The sequence below is a fragment of the Brienomyrus brachyistius genome, chromosome 18, assembly GCF_023856365.1.
Source record: "Brienomyrus brachyistius isolate T26 chromosome 18, BBRACH_0.4, whole genome shotgun sequence".
Classification (NCBI taxonomy): Eukaryota; Metazoa; Chordata; class Actinopteri; order Osteoglossiformes; family Mormyridae; genus Brienomyrus; species Brienomyrus brachyistius.
In genome coordinates this window covers 20,485,687-20,509,273 of record NC_064550.1, presented here as the reverse complement: position 1 = coordinate 20,509,273, position 23,587 = coordinate 20,485,687, and the positions used below count along the sequence as shown (strand labels likewise).

Below are 23,587 nucleotides of genomic sequence, written 5' to 3'. Positions count from 1 at the left end.
GTCTGTGCGTGCTTGTGTGTGTCTGTGTGTGTCTGTGCGTGCGTGTGTGTCTGTGCGTGTGTATGTCTGTGCGTGTCTGTGCGTGCGTGTGTGTGTCTGTGCGTGTCTGTGCGTGCGTGTGTGTGTCTGTGCGTGCTTGTGTGTGTCTGTGTGTGTCTGTGCGTGCGTGTGTGTCTATGCGTGCGTGTGTGTCTGTGCGTGTGTATGTCTGTGCGTGTCTGTGCGTGCGTGTGTATGTCTGTGCGTGTCTGTGCGTGCGTGTGTGTCTGTGCGTGTGTATGTCTGTGCGTGTCTGTGCGTGCGTGTGTGTGTCTGTCTGTGCGTGCGTGTGTGTCTGTGCGTGCGTGTGTGTCTGTCTGTGCGTGTCTGTGCGTGTCTGTGCGTGCGTGTGTGTCTGTGCGTGTGTATGTCTGTGCGTGTCTGTGCGTGCGTGTGTGTGTCTGTCTGTGCGTGCGTGTGTGTCTGTGCGTGCGTGTGTGTCTGTCTGTGCGTGTCTGTGAATGACCACTGGAGAAAGGGGGATGAGCAGATTCCAGAAGGTGTAACAATTTATAGTGCATTCTGAGTGCCATTCAGAGACACACTAACCCCCCCCTCCCCCAGATTCATACCGAGCGGGACCACAACTGAGTGCATGTGCTCAGAGCCCGCAGTTGTCTGTAATCTGCTCCACGCAGAGTCAGGTACTATAGCTTTAAGAAATGTATAAATACGGACAAAATTAAGGTAATTTCTAGGGGTAAGCTGCCATACTGTTTCCAGTGTAGCCTCTTTCTGGTCTAGGCTGAAATGAGTGTTTATTTTTCAAAGTTAGCCTGCAGCCCTTCTCTCCTCTCGGTCCCCCCCCCCCCCCCCCCCCCCCCGTTTGTAAGAGATTCAGATGTAGGTGGCGAGCCGAGGCTTTTTCTGGAGTTAAGTGGCTTGTTCTAAATAAAGCTGGCTGTAAATGTGCCCTGACAGTGAGACACATGTGATGACCAGTCATAGGTTTTTCCTTTTTTTGTTTCCTGCCTTTCCCCCCTTTCCAGCTAGACGTCAGAGATAAATTATGGTGTTATTTGGACTGCCACGACTTGAAACGGCAAAAAAAAAAAGCACTGCTTACGATGTGTGTGTGGGGGGGGAGGGGGGGTCATCTGAGGTCTGTGCTCAGCTCGCGAGCTCCAAGCCAAGCAGAGAGCAAGAGCCTTGGCGAAGATGAGTCGGGAGAAACTGGGAGAGCTCCCCCTGCTGGCTGAGATGAATAGGCGGCCTATATCGCTTTGCTGTGATAGTACAGGGAAGCGCAATAGAGAGGCTGCTATATGCACATATTGTATATTGCAACACATTTCCTGAGAAATTCAGACTCTAGGCCTGTAAGGTTTGAATCGATGATACTGGACGGGGAATTGGATCTACTGGGTGTTTTTGAAAGACAAGTTTTTTTCCCACCAGAAATGTCTTGTTTTATGGTCCCAGCTCTCTGCCTAATCTCTGCCTAAGGGATAAATGTGTTATATCAGCCCCAAACCGTACACTGCCCCCCTTACCCCCACCCAAATACTAGCACCCCGGGACAGCACCTCTGTCTGACACAGTTTGTCATCCCCCTGAGCGCCGGCACGTCGTCAGATGAGCTTGGTGTCGGTCCCCCGGAACGTCTGCGGGCTCCTCCAGCGGGCTTTGGCGGGCGTGTTGACAGAGCCACCGCTGTTTACTCAGGGTTACGCCAGGTTGCTCGCTCTTCCTTTTCGGCGTATTTTCCTCCGTTGATCCCTTTATTCGAAGATTGAACTAATTAAAGCCGGTCTGACCACACCTTAACCGGCTGGCCATGACGCGCTGAGGATGTCGGCTTCCCGTACGGGCAGCACGCACTGCGTGTCTGTCCGTGACGGACACCGCACTATAGATCCGCCGTGACGGGATCACCGGAGCCTCCACAGACAGCCATTGAATAAATGATGTGAATCTGATGCAATTCCCATTGCCGGGTTGTAATCAATGGCTGTTGTTTGTCTCATTTCGCGTTTCGAACGTCGAACGGCTGTCAGTAAATCGCAGTGTTGTGACGCAGGCGCCCTGGCCCGCTCGTGATTAAACCGAATGCGGCTCCTTTTGATTACACTCTCCGGCAGAGCGGGGGCGCTAACCTGCTCAGGTTCATTCGCAGGTGTGAAATGCCAGCCCCCCCCACCTCTCGTCCTCCATTCCATCCCATAATAACCTCGTGCAACACCCGGAAAAGGACGGATAAGTAGGGTAAACCATGCCTGTCTTTCATTGTGCTGCTCGCCACACAGCTCGACTGTCAGAAATGGGGGGGGGGGGGGGGGGGGGGGTAACTGTGAGTGTAAATGACACTTTTATTCATGGAATAATCCTGTAGCCTGTCGACAGTTTTTCGTCTGACTGGCCGTTTGCCGAAAGACCCTGTTGCTTGGCGATTACAGGAGAGGCAAAATCCCCACACACCCCTCCCCCCGGTTGGCCTTGACACGTCGCTTGTGTCAAAGTTGCCCTTTTGTATGAATAATAAATCATAGCTCGTGGCAAACGTTGCGACTGCGACTTTGATGCAATATTTTTAGAAGCGTGCCTGAAGCGAAGCATTAGAAATAAACAAATAAGGGAAACGACAAAAACAAGCGTGAACTTTGGCGGAGGGGCTAGCTGCGAGGATTATCACACCAAAGAATACATCATTAAGTAGCCAAGTTACATCTAAATGAAGATTATTAGCTAGCGTTACCTCACACACACACACACGTGCATGCCATAGGGCCAGTGAGCCAGTGTCAGCCTTGGCACTGACAGTCAGGAGGTGGTCCACTTTGATGATACCGATTCCTAATCAGAACAGAGAGCAGCACTTTGCGTACGCTAAGTATGCAGTGTTATACATGAACAAGCCGGCTATGCTTATTGGCTCAGGGGTGGATGAGCCACGCAGATATCCCCTCCCCCCACTCCACCAGGCGCCCAATGAGACGAACAGACTCTCCAACTCTTCGCACAGGTGCTGTGCTCCCGGTGCTGTGCTCCCGGTGCTGTGCTCCCGGTGCTGTGCTCCCGGTGCTTATCAATAGTGTGATAAGGCCATGGTCCCCGTCTAAATACACGTGTATTTGACTTGCGCCGCTTAGTGGACAGTCGGGGTATTCCCAGTGTTGTGACATCACATCCTTTTCTATACATCTTTGCAGGCTAAAGCCATTCAAGTCCACTCCAAGTAAGCCACTACCCCCCCTCCCACCGACACAACAAAATAACCGAAGGCTAAATTGCCCCCCCCCCCCACACACCACCCCCACATAACAGAATCTTCCGGAGCGAATGTGGCCCATCATCCGCAGCCTGTCGATTTTTTGCGTGTGTCCATTTGGATTCTGTACCTGCACGTGGCCTCGGCGCCGCCCTACAAGTTAAATCAATTCCCTTTCTAATAGAATTAGAATGGGCTGCAGTGATTGAGGAGACCTGGTGCACAGCCTGCTTTAAAAGCACCCCCCCTCCCCACTCTCACCCCCTGGGCCCTCTTCTCTTTAGCTCTGATGCGCCCGTGATTGACGCGGAGCTGATCTATAAATAAAGTCTTTTCTTTCCTCATAAAGACTGTACTGTTTGCCTCCAAGGTCACACATGGATCTTTCTCAATAAACACGTATTCAACATCATTAGCTGAGTGACACGGTTAAATTGAGACGGTTGGCTTCTGCAAGGTGTTGGGAAAACGAATGGGGCCTCCTTCCCCTCTCCTCTGACATCCTCCTTCCTTGGCTCCTCCATCGTCAACCTGTCCCGGTCTTTCCATTTCTTGTCGGGTAGCTTGTAATACCGTCGGACTGGTGCATCTCGGCCTACGGCAGCCAACATCTGCTGGCTCTCTGCGCCCGTAATAAAATGTCACCGTTGATTGGTTTAAACCAGAGGAAAAATCACATGGTCGCTCTTAACTCCCACCCTCCAGGCATCCATGTGTGGAAATTTGTGCTTTGATTTCATCTGTTTCTAGCCATGTACTTATATTAGACTCAGTGTGTGTACAGAAGGTATATAGACTATTAGTTATATTATTATTCTCAGTTTAGAATTTAAACGTTTTTTCTCATCCCCATATTTCTTGAAATGTTTAAAGCTTAGCCTTAATTTTCTTGTAAATCTCAGTGTTTTTTTTTTTTCTATTGGTGAGAAGGACGCCCCCTGCCTGTTACTCTCACCATATGATGGGGTGCATACGGATAACTCTGCCGTGGGTGGGTGGACCTATCGGGTTCTTCAGACTCAGCCTGGGCAGCATTGCATAGCTCCCTGGATTCAGAATTTAAAATATGCATCCATCTAACTCGAATGTGACAAAAGCAGGCTTGTAAGAGCGCTAGGTAAAGTAATGCTGTTAGTTGCGGGCTTGTTCTCGCTCCTGGTCTCCTCTAATAGGCGCACAAAGGCCTACATTAAGCTGCGGAGAGGCATGCCATTCCCTTTTTGCTTAATACCTTTATTTGTAAGTAATTTGGCCATGCTTTTTTTAATGCATCCTGATATGATCAGATTTACTTTTTCTCTCCCTGGGATCAAGCCCCCTGTTTTTGTGTCCCGGGAGGCTTTAGAATCTCCCCCTCATTCCTTTCGCCTCGGAAAACAAAACAAACTCCCATCCTGTCAGATAGGATGGTGGGGTGGGGTGGGGTGGGGTGGGGGGGGCAGCAGAGAGGCAGTGAAAGCCTTTTGTCCATCAGGGAAAACCGTGTCAGCGCGGAGTGAGAAAGGGCTCCGGTCATCTGGCCGCAGTAAAAGGACCAAAAGTGTAAAGATTAGGGACGTAAGGGGTCGAGGCAGGAGCCTATGACTAATGCGGGCGCTCATTGAGAGGCGAGGCCACATTGTCTGCCCACTGTCCAGATGGCCACTCGAATAAATCACAGCGAAGGAGCACAATGAATTCCAGCGCAGGGGCTGCGGCCAGATAATCATGCAGGGAGCGCCGGGGCTTTTCGCCTCCCCCACCCCCAATTTAAATCTGTTAATGAGTAAAACTGCGAGCCGCTCCTGCTGCCGAGCATAGATTCCATGGGCCAGTATCTGCCCCAGCCTGCCTCACGTTTGTCTGTATGTTTGTTTGTATTGCATGCTTTGTTTTGTCTGTTTTTGTTTGCTGGGTGGATGGCATGGATTTTTACTTGCCATACTCTGGTTCTCGATGTGACTTGTCTGTGTCGTCTGTGAATGTGTGTGTGTGCATGCGCGTTTGTGTGTGTGTGTGTGTGTGTGTGTGTGTGTGTGTGTGTGTGTGTGTGGTGTGTGTGTGTGTGTGTGTGTGTGTGTGTGTGTGTGTGTGTGTGTGTGTGTGTGTGTGTGTGCGTGCGTGCGTGCGTGCGTGCGTGCGTGCGTGCACGGGGAAACCCTTCCCGGACATGGCGGGTGATGCGGGGGAGAATATCAAAACAGCTGGGTGTCTTTCTGGTCCGATTTAAGGGTGGGATCAGGCTTCAGAAGTCCTCCAGCAGTCCAGAAACACAGAGGCCCAGGAGCAGGTGGTGCTCTTGGGATAGATGGGCAGAGGACTGTGGGTCAGAGAGCGGAGGAGGAGCTGGAATCCGGCCGGCACCATCCACGTACATGCGCATGCGGCCGCGCAACTCCAGTGACACTTAAATTGAAGTGATAAATCTGTCAGCCCTGCTGTTCAGAATGCAATTTCTTCTCCAGAGCACAATTTGGGGCGGAAAGCTGAGGGACTGTGCCCCCACCCCCCCCCCCCACACCTCACTCCTTTTCCCTCCATCGTGATGATGGCATCTCTGAGCAATGTCTGAGTAACAAAAAGCGTGAAGCAGGGAAGGACTCACAAATGACCCTTAAAGAATTGGATGAAATACTAATTTAGGGATTTTTTTTCCACCTATGTTACATGCCATATAATTCTGTGTTACACATTATATATGTTGTGTACTGTTAGTTGGATTGGGGTACATCCCTAATACAGATTCTGCTGTTTCACAGCTCTAATGTCTAAATGTTGCTGTCGTTCAAAGTGCTGTCATTCCACAAACTCCGTTTTTCTCAGAAAACGCAAAGTACCATTTGGAAGTTGCTTTACTTTTCAGTGTAGTTTTTTTTTTTTTGTTTGTTTGTTTTTTTTAAGTGACAGTTTGTCATATGGCGAACAGTATAATTTATTTTCATTTTCTTAATGCTGGTAAGGCTGTAATTGTCGGTTTTCCTCACCGTGATGAGTGATGTGTGCTCTGATAGAGGCTGCAAATGAAAATGTGCAGCGTACGTACATTATCTGACACTTTCAAAGTTTTGCATAATATACTTTTATTGCAAAAAAATTGTAAAAAAGCGAAAGGCTGCATTTATATTAAATAGGTTTCAGTGAGACATATAAAAATATGTATTTGCAATCTTTTGCGGAAAGTAGTAGCTTCCGGTCACCTTCCAGGCCTGGGCTGACTGGATCTGGGGTGCATCTCGAGTTTCCGCCGCCTCCCATCAGATTCAGCGGCCCCCAGTGTGACCGCTGCCTCCAGTAATCTCTGTGGCACTGTGTACAGTGGCTCAAACGCTAGTAACACCATCCCCATTGTCCAGTCTCAATTGCGGGGGGGATGTTTAAAGCCCCTTTCGAAATGAAATGCCGTACGCCGACAGTATGCGACGCTCACAGTCATTTGATGTTGACGGGAAAGGTTGGGCCGTAGAGACGGAGAGCTGGATTGTGCCTGGGGGAGGCAGGGAGGTAAATGGCAGCCGCTACTTCCCAAGCGCCACTCTCTCTTTGCTGTCGGTGCCATTAGCTAGCGAGGTTTCCCTTAGTGTGCCGCTGACTCCGGCGAGATCAAAGCCCCAGTGGACGGGAATCGTTTCTCACATGTGCCGAGAACTACATAGATGTCTAGGCGAGTGTGTGTCCAGACATGTGCCTGAACGTCTCTGTCGTTGGCAGTGGGGCTGTAGGGGAGGTGGGCGGCATCTCCGACATGACCAGCCAATTAACTATAGCATTTGGTCGATTTTACAAGGGAATTCTATAGGACTGTCTCATTCAGCGGTGGACTGGAGATGCAACAGAGGCAGAAGGACTGACGGCTAGGGTGATAATGGCGGGGATGTGGCACGCAGGATGTCGGGTCCTTTCAAAGGGAGTGAAAAGCAGAGCAGGAGAAGGTAACCGATGTTGGCATGGTGAGGCTCTGGGGGGGGGGGGGGGGGGGGAACGTATTTACCATTAAAGTATTCGAAACTGTAAACTTGACTGAATTCCAGACATCTTCCAGACAGTTTCCCTTCTTGGTATGATTCGGCCGTATCTCGTTCCCTGCACTAATTCCAATTTAATTGCCAGTGGCCTGCAGCCTCTTCAATAGGAGTAACAAATGGTTTGATTTTGTAGACTTCATCAGAGCGCATTTTAAATGCGACACGCTCACCCTGCTCGAATGCCAATGAAGCTGTGGAGTAGCTCTCTGTTTACTAATTATCCCCTTTCTTACTTCAAGCCGCACCGCTAGAGTTGTCTGATTAAATCGGATTTGTGGGATGGTGCGGAGGGGGGATGCGGCAAGCGGGCCTCTCTCCCATTGTAGGCCGTCCTCCGCCATGCTGGGGCCTGCGGTGCGCTGTAAATTATGTTCCCTTTTAAAAAAACACGCGGCCTCCTTTGTGTCGCCAGCAGTGCGGGATCGCCACGGTGATAAGGGGCACGTCCTACCCAAATAACACTTAAATACGTTGGTGCATTTTGGATGGATCTGGTTTGAGCTGACCACTTTCTGAGGCTGTCGGACCGATCCTTGCTGTGATTGGGTAACGATATCAACTTGGCCCCTGTACATACAATAAAGTTATACTAAATTATACATTAATCATTTTTTTAATCTGCCAAATCCAACACTATTCCACTCTGATGGAATGAGACTAGTTTTGCTGGGTGCTTTCTAGGGCCATAATCTAGCGTGACATCATTTCCTTTTAGAAATGTAGCTTCTTCGCGATATTCCATAACTTGGGGGGGTGGGGGGGGGGTGGAACACTGAAACATTTATTTTCATCTGCCTGGTTAATGCTCGGTGCCAAAATAGGAGATATGAAAACCTAATGTGGTCGTAAGGCTTTCAAAGACTGAGCCCATTGATGTCTGCCCTGTAATTCTTCCCACTCTATAATTGAATGTATGGTTGAGGAAAATTAATGTTGCCCAGTGAGGAATATGGAATATGAAGCTATTTCCTGAATAATTAGAACATTCAACATGTTCTCCGAGCTGCTTTTTGTTGCAGCTCGACATGGAAGATCTGTGGCGTGCGTACGTTCCCTCTCCAGCCTTTAATGAGGGTCTTCTTGCTCCCTCATAGATCAATAAACAATTCATCCTGACACTTTATTTTTTTTGTCCTTTGCGAGCGAAATGGGACACTCGGGCAAGGCAGAGCGATTCCGCTAAGCTGTGACTGTGCCGCTGTCAGGCGGATTCAGAGAAGTGTGTGTGAGGCAGCCTCCACACGCTCAGCCACTATTCCGACAAGCCCGTAAATGTCAGACGTATATGAGGAGTGTCACAAAAAGCACCGGTCCCCACCTCAGCAGTGGCGTGCCGGCTCCAACACGTGGAGGATCGATCGCTGTCGCTGTTCGCCTCCTGGCGTGATGTCCGTCTCCACCGTGCAGCTTCCATGCCTTCGCGCTCCCGGCAGAATGAGTGACAATGAGTCGCTGTGTTTTTCTCCACGCTCCCTGTCCCCTGCTGTAGCACTGGGTCACCAACTTTGTGACTGAACATGCAAGGAGATCTGCCACCCGTTTCGTTTGCCGCCATTTTCGTTTGCCGCCATTTTCGTTTGCCGGGTTGGTTTAGTTTGCTCGTTGTGTACTTTACTTCCCATTTGTTTCATTTGAGGTTTCGTTTGTCTCTCCTTCCTCGTCTGGTGGACATAACCCTTCATGTGATTCATGGCTTGGGCACATACCCCTCACAGACAATATCCCCCCCCAACCTGTTCATTGCCCCTTCTCCTCTCCTGTACCTTGCAGTAATGACCACAATAATGTGTATATTCACGTGTACCCCACCAAGCCCGGACTGTGCGCCGGAGGGGGCGTTAGCACTTTGGAAAGCAGAGCGACTCTTGGCAATGATGTATGTGCTGGCTGCCCCTAATGGCCACCGCTTTTAATGCCTCCGTCAGTCTTCGTGTGTCCCTGCTTCATTAGCCGGAAGCCTGCTTACCTAGCTGTCACGCAGTCCTGCCCCCATCGATGGCATGCTGATGACTGGCTCAGACGCACCCGGGAAGGCCAACGCCTTTCCTAATGATCTGTGCTGTTCGGGTGGGGGGGTACACTTGAGCGAACCCCCTTTGTGTAGCGCGTATCGTGTGCAGGCGTGTTCGGCTGTCAGCAGGCCTCTCCTCCGGGCTGCGGTACCCAGAGGGTTCCTTGAAATTACGAAGTGACTCCATGAAACTGACGTTGGTGGTGGTTTAGCATCATTCTATGTTTCTAGTTTACTAGAAATGGGTGCTAACTGCGTTAGCATCCCAGTCACGTGACTGTGTCTTCGGACTGTGGGAAGTAGACATGGACATGATGTGGGTTTAGGCCGTGGAGGTAAAAATGGCTTTACTGCACAGCTTGGATTGCTGCTTGCGGGTAGTACCTTGATATCCTGCTGAATGAAGAAGCTGAGAAATTCGGTGTATTAAAAAAAAAAGGAAAATCAGCTCTGACAGTCCATTTGGCAAACCCTGTTATCATACGTGTGGCACAGAGCTGTCTTCAGGCCCACTGATCTGTTAAGAGGGTTTCTTCCCCTCTGAGTTCCACATGAGGCCCACCCGCATCTAGGGGAATGACCCGAATGCCCCCGACAGTGAGGGAATCGTCGGGTCCACTTAGAATGTTGACACGACTCGGCGCTCCTGCGGACGTCAGACCATGTGAGGCAGCGGTGATGAAGCAGCAGCTGATTACAGCGGTGATTTAGTCGTGCTTTTTCTGGGCTCGTAATGGCTCCTTTCTTATTGATTAGAGCGCAAGCCATCTCATGCTCCCATTTAAAACAGCGGGGAGCGAGGCAGGGGGGGATCCGGCCACGTCCACGGCGAGCAAAGGGAACAGGGAGACATGGGGGGGGGGCAGCAGTGTTCGGGATACTCTTGCGTCTGGCTGTCGAGCCGTCTGCACGTGATGGAGGCTGGTGGCTTTTGCGTGTTTTATTAATCTCACCAAATAAGAGGCGGGTGTGGCGGTGGGTGGAGCAATAAGGGGGGGCGGGGGCACAGCCCATCGGCAAGGTCCTGCATCCGGATCATCACTTTGGCCGGCACACTTCACTCGTCATGCAGGCATGTGTCTCCCTGCATTCTGTGTGCCCTCTCTCAGGGTCCCCCCCCCCCCCCCCCCCACTCATAACACATGTGATGTATAAATATCACCATTAAGTGAAATTTCACTTCCCTTTTGTGTCCCCACCTTCCTATTTACAATTCAGTCCCAGGGTCTTGGCACAGGGGTTATGATTCACCCAAAACCTGCAGCCAATACCTGGGGCTACATTAAGTTTCTACGTTCCACTGCTGCCGATTTTTATTAATTTCATTTGAATCTGTGCCCCTCGTCTGCCTCTTCTCTCGCTGGAATCCAGCGAGTATCGGAGTATCGGCGACGGTCCAGGCGGGGCCCCCCCTCTCTGGAAGAGTCCCTCTCCATTAAAAGGCCTATTCAGAATGCTTAAATAACTCTGTCGGCCACTTCAGACCCATTAAGTTAATGCTGGAGGAGAGGGCCCCCCGGTGGGAGCCCAGGGCATTATAAATAGAGGTAAAGGTAAATTACAGACAGGAGTGGGTGTCAGTGAGACACATCCTCCTTTATGTGCTGTTTAATATAAGGCTGTAATAACTTCCCAGGTAGGCTGCCTTATCTGACCCCCCTCGCCCCCCACCCGGCCCAGGAGTCTCATTACAGTCAGACCTGGAATGAGACAGTTTGCCCCTAATGGGAGCGACTCCTCACAAATTTCAGTTGTTCTTTTCTGTACTTCCTGCGCTCTTCACGTCATGTGATTGCCGCAATCAAGTATACCTCCAAGCCCCCCCCCCCCCCCCCAACAAAGTGCTGTCATTGAAGGGTTCAAGCGAAATTGTCCCCCCTAAAAGGTGATTATTGGCCAGAGCCTTACCCTCCCATGAAACCTCACAAGGTCAGAGGTCATGTGGCCTGCGATGGGCCCATCCAGGCACCGACCCATGTGTGTAGCATGGTCATGTCTTGCCCCCCACCCCTCCGTGAGTCCCATACAGTGGCTGGCACACACAGGGAGGGAGCGGCGGGGGAGGAGGGTAATGCCTTGGCTAATAACATATTTTTGCCACAGCGACTGTGCACTTGTGTCATTTTTGCATGAAATGGAATTGTGTTTGTATCACGTGGAGACAGACCTTAGTACTTCTGCGTTCTTGTGAGCTCTTTTTAATGGGAAATGTGGCTTCATTAAAACTCATCCATATTAATGGTTCATATTAATAACGCCTAATGTCTCGTGGCAGCGGTCGGTGGCTCGTTTTCGCGGTCAGCCTGGTCCTTCTTAGAGACCCACCTCCCCCCCAGCGCTCTCCTCCCCATCATCTCAGCAGCTGTTTCCCGACGCTTCTTAAATCCCTCACACCCCCGCGTCTCCAGCCCTCACGCCCGCGTACCCCCATCGGTGCTAAGTTAGGGGCCCTCCTGTCACTCAGGGCCGCTCAGACACCCCCGCTCCCAGAGGGGTTCGCGTAACGGGTGGTCCCAATCGATTGGGGGGGGGGGGTTGCCGAGGCCACCAGGGAGGGGCTGCTCGTGTTGCACGGTTGCTGTGAGACTTGCGTCACTGCTTCAGCTTGTTTTTCTTTTTTCTTTCTTTTGAAGGATTCATACATTGGATTGATTTTGGGGGGGTGGGGCTGTGTCCTGTGTCTTTATGAACATGTAGGCGGGGCCTTCACATGGATTTTTACATTAGTGGGAGCTGTGGCAGAAAGATACGTTATCGACTGTTGTAGTACAAGCTGAGCTCTCACTGTCCTCTTTACCTTCAGCCCCCCTCCCTCCCTACCCCACCCCCCCTTTAAGAAAAACAACAATGACAACAAAAAACGGTAAAACTATATTTGTGTGTTCTGAGAGACTGGGGGGAGCGGAATTTTTTTTTCTTAGCAAAGTTTGTCTGGCTGTATCACCTATTAGTCCCACACTTTGCTGGGGGTGGGGTGGTCGGCTGGTGCATGTTAACAGCGTGTTTTCTGCTGTGCCCCTCAGCAGTGAATCGGCTCAGTCTCAACCCCTCATGTCCCCCCCCCCAGGCTCGGACATGGCCATCTTCTGCCTCCTGTGTGGCAAGCGCTTCCAGACGCAGACGGCCCTGCAGCAGCACATGGAGGTCCACGCCGGCGTGCGCAGCTACATCTGCAGCGAGTGCAACCGCACCTTCCCCAGCCACACGGCACTCAAGCGGCACCTGCGCTCCCACACAGGTGAGGCCATCAGTGTTTTTAAGATGGGGGGGGGGGCAAGCCGAAAGCAACACGTCCAGTCCCTGACCAAGCAGAGCTTCTCCTCCGCTCAACGCTCCCCTCCTTTCTTCTGACCACTTCTTCCCTCCTGGTTTTCCTGCCTCCAATCGCCCCCTCCCCCCTCACACACACGCGCCATGTTCCTCTCGGACTCATGGTAGTCAGCCCTCAAATTAATCGCAGCCCCCCCCCTCTTTGTTTTCTTCGGGGATGACGGCCTGTCGTTTAGACAGTCTGAAACAATTATGCTTCCCTGGTTCTGGCCCGGGCCCAGTGCTGGACGGCGCGTGTGGCAGGGGCTGGATTAGGCCCCTCGGTCGGCTTGTGGAAACATCTTACTGGCTCCGTGCCATGTGGCGCCCAGCTGACCAAACGCTCTGTAGAAGTGGCCACATTAAGGGCAACAACAAGAACACAGCTCTTGGCTGAAATCTGGTGAAGGCAACTGGAGAACACATGTTTTGGAATAGCAAGAAAGCGGTCCAGGTGCATATTAAGGCATTGTGGAAACAAATGCCACAATTCTGGAAGTTCCGGGGTCGCAATATCTGGAACGCTCTCTGATTGGCTAACACATGTCAGTTACTTTGTTACCCAACAGGTTACGTTGAACTGGACCTGACCAACAGTCTGTAGGTCCGCTCCCCTCTGGGACGAGGGCGGTGGGTTGGGAGGGGTGGGAGGTGGACCTCATTTTCATCTGCGACCTCAAACACCCCTCTTGTCAGAGTTGATTACAGTCCTGACCGAAGGAGGGGTAATGCGAGACTGGAGTGGTGGCTGTCGGGCTCCACGTCTGCAGGAGCCCAGCATAAATGTCACCATAAATGGTAGCCACGACTCTGAGCCACGCCCACCCACAAGCGTGGATAAATTCACAATGAGAGGCATGGGCCGCCTAGTCTGTGTGACGTGCAGCTCTGCAGGGGATTAGATCGGCAGAGCAGGTTGCATCACAAAAGGAACCTGCATTCACGGGACAGTGGAGCGTTTTTAATGCCTCAGTCTGTATTCAAAAATGTAAAAAATGCCATTATTCACTAGATGTGATTTCACAAGGTCACGCCAATGTCGAGAACATGGACGACGCCGAAATGTCCATGCGGTTCGCCCAGAAACACAGCGGCGGTCAAATGTTTTATTTATTTGCATCTGGCAAGTAGAGAATTGACGTAGCGGTGCGCCCCCAAGCTCGCGGGGCCACTGTTTAACATTACAGTCCATCATCTCCTCTCTCTCCCGGCATGTGCAGCGCGGTGCCAGCGAGCAATGTGTATCCACATCTCCAGCCCAGCCGGCTTTGTCTTGCACGTAATGAGCTGTACGTGTTGCAGGCCAGACTTACTGCCACATGCAGCATGGCGTTATTTTAAGGCTTAGGGACTTCTGTCGGTGAGGAAAGGATTCCGCTTTGGATCTGATGTCGGAAAGCACAAAAAGTCATACAGCACCTCTCTCTCTCTCTCTCTCTCTCACACACAGACATTCAGCTCTTAATAGCCCCCTGCTTATGAACTCCCCCTCAAATCCTTGTCCCCTCCCCATTGCATGTACACACACACACACACCACACACACACAGACGGTCACACGACCAGAGCAAACAGTGGAATACATTAGGGGCTAATAATCGGTGCGACCAGCCCTGCTGCCCGCAGCCCCCTGCTTCCCCCCCCCACCCCGGCGGCGGCAGCGGCGCAGAGCTTCGTTAATATTCCGCTGTTGTTCCCCGCTTGTGTTTTATCCGAAGCCCATTTGCCGTCTGTGGCGGCCGTTTTGTGTTCGCAGCTGTGTTTGATAGCGCCGGGCCACTGGCAGTGATGGATCCCTGATTTACGCTGCTTATCGCATAATGAACCAGGGCCGACATGTGGCGGGGGGGGGGGAGGGGGTATAGCAGGTACACCCTGCCAACCCCGGGGCTAAGGGAGGCAGGTGGGGTCTCCGAACCGGTCTCCCTCTGCCACTTCCATCCCCCACCCCCCCGCTGCGCCTCTGTTTCCTTGGCGCTCACCCCGCGCCCGGCCGCCATTAACGCGCCCAGCGGGGGCTGTTTATCTATCCGGCCGAGAGAGATGTACTGTTTGAAGGGGTGTCAGCATGCCCTGATTTACGATACTGTATCTTTATTACGTTAGAGCGTAATGTATTCCCAACGAGATTAAGCCCCCCCGCCCCACCCCCCACCGGTTCTTTTGAATCTCAGAGCAAAATTTAATTATAGGATACTCTTACATTTATAACAGTCAGACTTTGCATCTGAATGAGCGAGCTGAGTATTGTTCTGTGCTAATTTGAATATGAATTTTTTTTTTTTTTGGCTAATTCCACGACGTACCATTAAACAAACGCCCTGGAGCCACGCCGACCGGCAGAGTGGCGTAAATAAACAGCAGACGAGAATAACCCCTCCGAAATCCCACAGGAATGCCACTAAAATAAACGGTATGAATTTCCTGCGGTTAGTGGAACATCACGGATATTCGCTTTATTCGCCGAGTCTTCGTGTGTCCAGGCGTGTCGTCCTGCCTGCTGGGGCTCTGGGGGTGAGAAGCTTGCACCTGGATTCTCGTCACGCTGGACTTTGGTGGCCATGACCCATGAGCAAACCAGGCACATAAGCGGAAGGAGCAGCGTACTACAGGACCCTTTTGATTACGTTTTGCGGAATAATAAAAATTGTGACGCATTTATTCCCCCCACCCCGCCCCTTACTGGGAGATGGACAGCTCTTCAATCCCGCAAATTTGCATGCGAGCGGCACCGAGCACGCATGTTCAGATGCAGGCGTGTGAAAATCGACGTCGTCTCTTTAAGGGCGAAGCAGCAGCCTGAGCATGACAGGACATAACGAGAAATGCAATTTATTCGCGGGCACGGGTGCCGTTTGGACAGGCAGATAATGAAACGCGTAGGTCACCGCTGATGACTTAAACCGGCGGCGGCGGCGGCGCAGCGAAATGCATTAAGTGTCGGTGCCGGCATCTCGCATCTGCGGCGAGGGCGCCGTGATGTATGGGCGGACGCTCGTGGCACACGGGCAACGCAATTAGCGGCGGCTGCCAGCGGGGAGCTCGGCGCGTCATAATTTTGCCCATTATTGACCTGCTGAATATGAGAGCCTGTGCTGCGAGGTGTCCCTCGTTGCTGTCTCTGGGACAGGTGCTGAGATACGAGGGGGGGGGAAGGTGATTGGTCATCATCACCAAGAGATGTGAGCTATTTTTTTTTATCCCCCCCCCAGCAGATTTATGTTTGCATCATCTCCATGCCTCCCAGCCCATTTTATAGCCAATCATACTCACGCATGCGCCCCCACTGTCAAAAAGAGGGTTGTCTGAAGTTATTAAAGGATTTTCATGGAATTGTATACAACATGCAACATCCATGGCTTTGCCAGGATGCCTTCCAAGGTTGGGCCTTTTCAAGGGGGATGCCAGTAAGTCTTGGGACAATTCTGTTAAACTATTAAATCATTAATGATTTTGTCACATTTGGTCTGCGTCTGTTGGGTGGGCAGATGAACCGTAGCCATGCCTGTAACAAACCCTCCCCGCGACCCACAGCCAGGCTAACACTGCTCCCTCTCCACGACCAGCAGGTGACCACCCGTTCGAGTGCGAGTTCTGCGGGAGTTGCTTCCGGGACGAGAGCACGCTGAAGGGGCACAAGCGCATCCACACCGGCGAGAAGCCCTACGAGTGCAACGGCTGTGGCAAGAAGTTCAGCCTCAAACACCAGCTGGAGACCCACTACCGTGTACACACAGGTCAGAGAGTGGCCATCGCCGACTGTACTCCTGTATACTCCTGTACTCCTGTACCCCTGTGTGTACTCCTGTACCCGACTGTACTCGGAAATCCTGCGAATACTGGTTCATGTTTGTTAGAAAAACTGGTTATGCTGGATGCTGTACAAATACTCAATTTACACTCATCAGAGTGCTTTAGTATAATCTGTTTACACTGGTCAGAGTGTGACATTCTGCGTATACATTCTGCTTATTTGTATTCTGTTCAAAACGGTTAGAATGTGAGGTTGGCCTTTGCTCGCGCTGGTTACGGTGTGAGGTTGGCCTTTGCTCGCGCTGGTTACGGTGTGAGGTTGGCCTTTGCTTGCGCTGGTTACGGTGTGAGGTTGGCCTTTGCTCGCGCTGGTTACGGTGTGAGGTTGGCCTTTGCTCGCGCTGGTTACGGTGTGAGGTTGGCCTTTGCTCGCGCTGGTTACGGTGTGAGGTTGGCCTTTGCTCGCGCTGGTTACGGTGTGAGGTTGGCCTTTGCTCGCGCTGGTTACGGTGTGAGGTTGGCCTTTGCTCGCGCTGGTTACGGTGTGAGGTTGGCCTTTGCTCGCGCTGGTTACGGTGTGAGGTTGGCCTTTGCTCGCGCTGGTTACGGTGTGAGGTTGGCCTTTGCTCGCGCTGGTTACGGTGTGAGGTTGGCCTTTGCTCGCGCTGGTTACGGTGTGAGGTTGGCCTTTGCTCGCGCTGGTTACAATGTTCACACACAGTTACAGTTGATCATGGAAGCTCCACCAGCCCAGGTTAATGGTCTGACTGACCCGGGCCTGCACAGTGGCATGCTCCCACCAGCAGAGGGCGCAGGATAAGCAGCGACAGCGTCCCTTTTGTCTTTGGAGGGATTAGCTAGGTACGAGAGGCCCAGGAGGGGGGGCTCCCGCAGTGAGGCGCAGAAGGCGCGGATGGCACGCACCCGCCCCCCCCTCCGCCATTCAATAAAAGCAGCTGTTAAGCCAGCCTATCAAGGAGGCCCGTCAAATAATCGGGTGCCTTTTCGGCGGCCGCGGGGCCTCGGTGAGCACATGCAGATAACAAGAGCGGCGACAAGCGCACAGTCAAAGGCCACAGCGCACAAAAGGGGGCCAGCTTGATGGGACTTCGGCAGCGGTGGCCTCTGTCGATGCTCGATCAATATTTGGGTTGCATTTGCAATTCATTAGGTGGCGGCGGCGGCGATGCGCGCAACCTTCCTGTTTACAGTGTCGTTACGGCTCGCCCGGTGCAGTGTCCCCGCCTGCGGGTGGGGGGAGAGAGTGTGTGCCGCAGAGAAGGGCAAATATGAACTTTTTCTGTGGCCCAGCATGCCCTGCCAAGAGAGGGGGTGGGAGGGTCTGCGAGATCACAAAGGCTCGCCACGTGACCCATGGTCGGGGGACATCGATCCCGCGGGCCTCCGGTCACCTTTCAGCGACAGATTCCTGTTGGTTTCATTCAGCAACAGCAGCATTAAATGCTTCTAATAAACACAAAGAAAAAAAAACTTCTCTTCTCGTGTTAACAGTGACATTTTGTTATGATTTAATTCACGCTGTCTAAAACATTTGTACAAAATATATATTAATGAAATAGTTTTATATATATACTGTGTGTGCGTGTGTGCGTGTGTGTGTGTGTGTGTGTGTGTGTGTGTGTGTGTGTATCCCTGTGCTTGTATGTGCTTGTAGAATTTAAAATCTTTTTTATGTATCTGTAACATTATCTTTTATAGTATCTTTTAGCATAATAATGTGATTTGATGTAATTTAGCGGAACTTGTGCATTGTGGACTAGCTACACCGTAACAGGTAAAGTCCAGGTAGCATTAACATGCGTGCCGTCAGCCGCGGCCAGGCCCCCAGGGCGGCCCCTTGTAACCCGGCTTCCGCCACTGTCGCTTGCAGGTGAGAAGCCGTTCGAGTGCAAGCTGTGCCACCAGCGCTCGCGGGACTATTCGGCCATGATCAAGCACCTGCGCACGCACAACGGCGCCTCGCCCTACCAGTGCACCATCTGCCTGGAGTACTGCCCCAGCCTGTCCGCCATGCAGAAGCACATGAAGGGCCACAAGCCCGAGGACATCCCACCAGACTGGAGGATTGAGAAGACCTACCTATACCTATGCTACGTCTGAAGGTGGGGGGGGGGGGAGGGGGGGTGGAGGGGTTTGGCGGAATGGTGGGATGAGAACTCGACGTGATGACTCGAGAAACGGGTTGAATCGAAATGGATGAGGAGGGAGAGACTGGCTGATGCACACCATTGATGGATGGATGGATTGGGCGGGGTGAGGAAAGATGTGGCAGGAGGTGGAGTCGGAAGTAGGAGGAGAGGCAGTGGGGAGTGACCCAGTGATGTCATGTTACGTGTAAGTGTAAGTGTGTCCATGCCGAAAATGTTCTTGTTTCATCGTCGTCGTCGTTCGTCGTCGTCGTTACTATACTCAAGGAGCCAAGGCAAGGACTTTGGGCCATGGGGTCCTGCGAATCCCCTCTGTTGGCTTCGGCTCTGCCAGCACCTCCAGGATGATGTCCCCCATCCTCACCCAGGCCACAACTACCAGGAGACCGACTTGCGTGATTGCTGACGCTGGAGGTATGGATGTGATCCCCCTCCCTTCCAATTTTTTTATTTTTTTTTTATTTCCTCTTTTTGTTTCGTCTTTTGCCCCGGCTGTCGCTGGGCGAACTTTGGACTTCTGGCTGGGCTATAGGCCCTGGGATGCCACCATTCAAAAAAAATAAATAAATAAATAAAAAGAACATTTCTGGGCCTTCAGTCCTAAGCTGGCCCAAACCCACGCTGCTGTTTCCGTGTCCGCGAGTCTCCCTTCTGGTTAAAAAGCATATTCCCTGCAGCTGTACCTGACAAGGACACAGAGCACTTAATTAACCCTCTGGCAGTGGTAAGTTCACAGACAGGGAAGAATTCACCCCAGCACCAAGGCCCTCACAGCAAAACATCCCGTGGGGGTTGTGAGGTTGGCCTTTGCTCACACTGGTTACGCCGAAACCTGTGTAATCCTTTTTGGAAACGAGATGCCGTGTCCTGCACGGGTTGCAAGATCCGTGCAGTCTACAGGCTTGCAGGACTGGCTGCCGGATAGGTCGAGAACATCGATCACTTAAGTTGAAGTCTTCGCATAAACCTGACTGCGAGTTTTCATTTTTCGTTCAGGCTTTTCTGGGAAAAGTGGTTCGCCCACTGTTCAGATGAGCCCCTAAATGTTTTACTATTATTCTTTTAAGCCTTTGACGATGTATCATTATATATCGCTCGTCATCACTTTGCACAGCGTTCAACAAATTAGGACAAGGGCCTTTCAGTTTTGAGTTTTTGAAACTGCTGGGTGGCTGAAACAGAACTGTACTAGTTTATCGCTCCTTTTTTCCGCACAGAGTACGGACTGCCGGTGTTCACCTTTATTTCTCAGTTTCATATATATTGTTTTTTATGAATAATTCTGTCAGGATCTCCAAGTCACGGTGGAAAAACCGCAAGCCGATCCCCAAGAAGGTGCCGTGGACCGATTCAGGCCTGTGGTCCTTTTCAGACACACGTGCGGACGCACACATGCACATACGGATGCTCTTTCAATGCCAATACGACAGAGACCAAAAGGACTCGCTGTGCTCACGGCCACTGCCTGCCGGAAAAAATGACCAGTGTTAGCATGCGTCTCGCAAGCTACGTGAAGGCTTTCGCCAGCCCCCCCCCCCCCCCCCCCTCCGAGGCGTGACCTGGAAAGAGAGAAAAGAAAAAGAAAAAAAACTCTTTATAATTTTTTTTCTTTGCTTTGTGTATGTTTATTTGAACTTGGTGTGTTTTCAGCACATTGTACTTGAATTACCTCGTTTTTCGTGACCTCATCTGCTTGTATTTTTTTTTTTATTTGTTGTGTGAGTGCGTGCTTGTGTCTAATGGATGAAAAGGTGATATATCCTAGGGAAATAAGGAGTTAAGTGCCACTGCGGTGGGGGGAAAATGTGTATTTTTGTCATGTATTCTGTGCATTATTGTTACCAAAATTGGTATTGTTTTTGTTTATAAAACAAAGCCCTGCTTTTGTTCGAAGAGCTCGGGGTTTTGTTGTCGTTATGAAAGCTACCTCTAAGTTGTTGTTTTCGTTTGTGAAAGCATTCAGTTCTACTTGCATTTCGCATCGTGGTGTCACTGCGACTTCATCTCACGCTTAACTTTCAAGTGTTTTTTTTTTGTTGTCTGTTAGTGACATTTATATAAAGGGTTATAGAAACTAGTGATCGATAGGAAATGGAAGGAAGTTTTTTTTTTTTCTTTTTAAATGGTCTTTTCCTTCATTCTCCCCTTCTAACCTTTGAACTTAATGGTGGATAAGAGATTTTGAAGCCTTAAGAATGGATTATCAGTTGACCTGGGAGGCAGTAGTGGAATGATAGTACTTTCAAGCGAGTCTAAACAAAAAAAAAAAAAGGCAGTAAACTTGAAAAATATGTGAATAGAATTGTAGTTTTGTAATGTGAAGAAGGTTCGTGAATTCTGAACCACTAAGGGTTATATATGCAGCAATGCGGTGTGCGTTGGACAATTTGGACTGCAAGTGGTAATCAAGGAAGAAAAAAAAGATGAAAAAAATTGGTCGACAGTTTTTCGATCCGAGTGTTGTTCCTGAGCAAGAGCCAACAGAGGCCATTTGATATATAAAGTTGTGATATTTTTGTATTAAGTGTCAGTCTTTCTCCATTTGTCAAGTTTTTCAGCGGGGCAAACATTTATATATATATATATATATATAAACTATTTTTGTTTTTGTTTATTATTATTATTTTTTAATTTTTTTTTTTCATTGTTATTTCTGGGTTGACTTAAATGTTTTGCCCTGTGCCTCTTTTTGTATTGTTGGACATAAACGTTGTGTGAAAATGATGTAGTATTACGTGTTGCTTTCTGGATGTCAACGCATTGTAGGTGAAGGACTAAATCTCTCCGCCACAAATCTGCCTGTTACGAAATTCTCTCGGAGTAAATCGGGGAGCGCCGAGGCTGGCTGCCGGCCACGTCGCATAACACTTTGTCAAACATTACAATTTAATTTTTTACTTGAAATAATTGAAAAATAAAGAAGGGTTGGTGGTAGAGCTGGGGTGGGGGGGGTGTTCATTTGGTTGGTTACCGTTGTTTTCTTGTAAACACTGTGAATCGAGGGGTTCCCTCTTACGATATTAAATGACATGCAAATGAGAGAAACTGAAAGACAGAAAGTTTACTCTTTCTGCCAATCGCAAGTGTACGCCACAGGTCAAAGAACGACCTGTCAGTCATTTTTTGTTTTTCATTTTAATATATATTTTTTTAGTGGGTGTATGTTCAGAATGCTCTCATCACTTACTGAACCTTTTTGTATCTGTAGGCGTGTGTGTTTTGCGTGTGTGCGTGCGTGTGAACATGTGTGCTCGTGATCCACGTCTGTCTGTGACGAAGCACTAATTGGATACAAAATTAAAAGTCGTTCTTGGGCCTTTTTTCCTCGAAATGCGTTGAAGAAAACGATGGCGTTGATATAGTTCTTCCCGCAATGTTCCTCTGTTTCTGTAATATCTTTGTGCCTAAAATGGAGCTGTTCTACAAAATGTCCATTTCTATCTGCTTACTTTCTGTATTTTCAAATGAAAATGAATAGTGTCACCAGTCTGAGCAGGGTGCCATGATGGCCCAGGACAGCGTTCACCCACCCCACCCCCCCCCCCCCCCATTCTCTTTCTGGGCCACTTTAGTGACAATTTATTTTCTTTTCTTTCCTCTTGAAGTTAAATGTGTTGAAGCTGATTTTGGAGGGAAGGGAAAGTAGCTTTAGCAGGAAGCCCCTCAGTAATAGCTGTGAGTGAGTCACCTCATTGTCTGGCCGTCGCTTGAACACCAAAAGCACCATTACTGTCAGTGTGAGATGGGGGGGTGAAACGTGTGTGTGTGTGTGTGTGTGTGTGTGTGTGTATTGGGCTTGATGCCATAACAAGAAAAACAGAAATATCCCAAGTGTTGACATGGATGACATTCCTGACCTGAAATATGTGATGGTTCTGTTGTAAAGGTGTGGTTTCGGGAGCCTTGGAATCAGGCCAACTCCTCCCCCCCCCCCCGTTACGTTTTTGCCACTCTTACCAAGGGGGGGGTGACCCACTCGACACCCTATAGGTTGAGGGGAAAATTTAAAAAAAAAAGTACTCGACATCATGCGCGAGTATTGGAAAAGCCTGTCATGGCATCCCTGCGTTGGACTTCACTGTGTTTCCAGTGTGGTGTGTTAGAACCAGTAACCATTTCATGCAGTGTTGACATGCATGTGCCATCGAGGTCTAGACTAAGCTGTTCAACTCACAAAGTACCGAGACATTCAGATTTATTTTTTTTTTGTTTTTACGGTGTATAAATATATTAGCACTGAGGACCAATTGCCCTGTCGGACCAAGTATACCGAAGCTTTCTATGTGACTAAGCTTTTTTCCCTCCTTTTTTGGCTTGTCTGTGATTTTCTATATATATATATATATATATATATATATATATATATATATATATATATATATATATATATATATATATATATAAAGTTTTTTTTTCTTGTGGTTACAGCACAAGTGCCAGTCAAGTTGCTTGGTATTTTGAGAAAAGTGTTTCTATCATTATTTGAATTGCTAGAGTTTCGTCTACCTCAGCACCTACTCTTAGCTTGATCTTAGAAGGTGCCCAATTGTTTTTGTTTTTTTTTCCCTCCCTTCTCTCTGTCATTTGTATAAACTTAATTTGCATTACAGCTTTGCGAGGTCCCTTTGTCTCCTCTAGCACAGAAACCGTGGTGTACCGAAGCGCTGCTCTGCGAGGACAGTGCGGAAAATTCCAGCATCAGTTTCTCAGTTTTTGGTTAATATATTTTTTTTTGTTTCGTTATATTTTTTTCCCTTCAGTGTAGGATCAGACGCGTCTCTTTGTAACATTTCAGTGTTCTCTGATGGAGTGTGAAAAAAAAAATAAATAAAAGAGATTTGATGCTGCAGGTTTCCCTCTCCATGTTGTCACTAAGTGAAGTTTGTGCCTTCAATAGCGAAAGAAAATATTTTTTACATCCTACTAACAGTAGATTGTTTTGTAGTGAACTTTTTTTTTTTTTTGTATTTTTATTTATAAGTCTCATAAGAAAATAACAATGTTCAGTTGTATACCTTAAATCTGCAGTTAGAAAAAAAAAATAAAAATGGATCTGAAGTCTGTGTTTTCTAATGTCTTGTCTTTCTGTTTTAATGAGA

The 23,587-nt window shown here is 49.6% G+C and overlaps 1 protein-coding gene across 6 annotated transcripts in view; it reads left to right on the top strand.

Annotated features, from left to right (window-relative positions):
* The window catches only part of zbtb16a (zinc finger and BTB domain containing 16a), a 91,471-nt gene extending 69,048 nt beyond the window's left edge, over positions 1–22,423 (top strand). For 5 of the 6 annotated variants that reach the window (XM_048982694.1, XM_048982695.1, XM_048982697.1 and 2 more), the window contains exons 5-7: positions 12,327–12,497; positions 16,134–16,304; positions 18,212–22,423. In XM_048982694.1, the coding sequence (XP_048838651.1) occupies positions 12,327–12,497; positions 16,134–16,304; positions 18,212–18,441 (572 nt within the window). In that variant the 3' untranslated portion in view covers positions 18,442–22,423. The remainder of the gene's footprint in view (positions 1–12,326; positions 12,498–16,133; positions 16,305–18,211) is intronic. The other variant, XM_048982699.1, reaches the window with a different exon arrangement.
* The last annotated feature ends 1,164 nt before the right edge of the window (positions 22,424–23,587 follow it).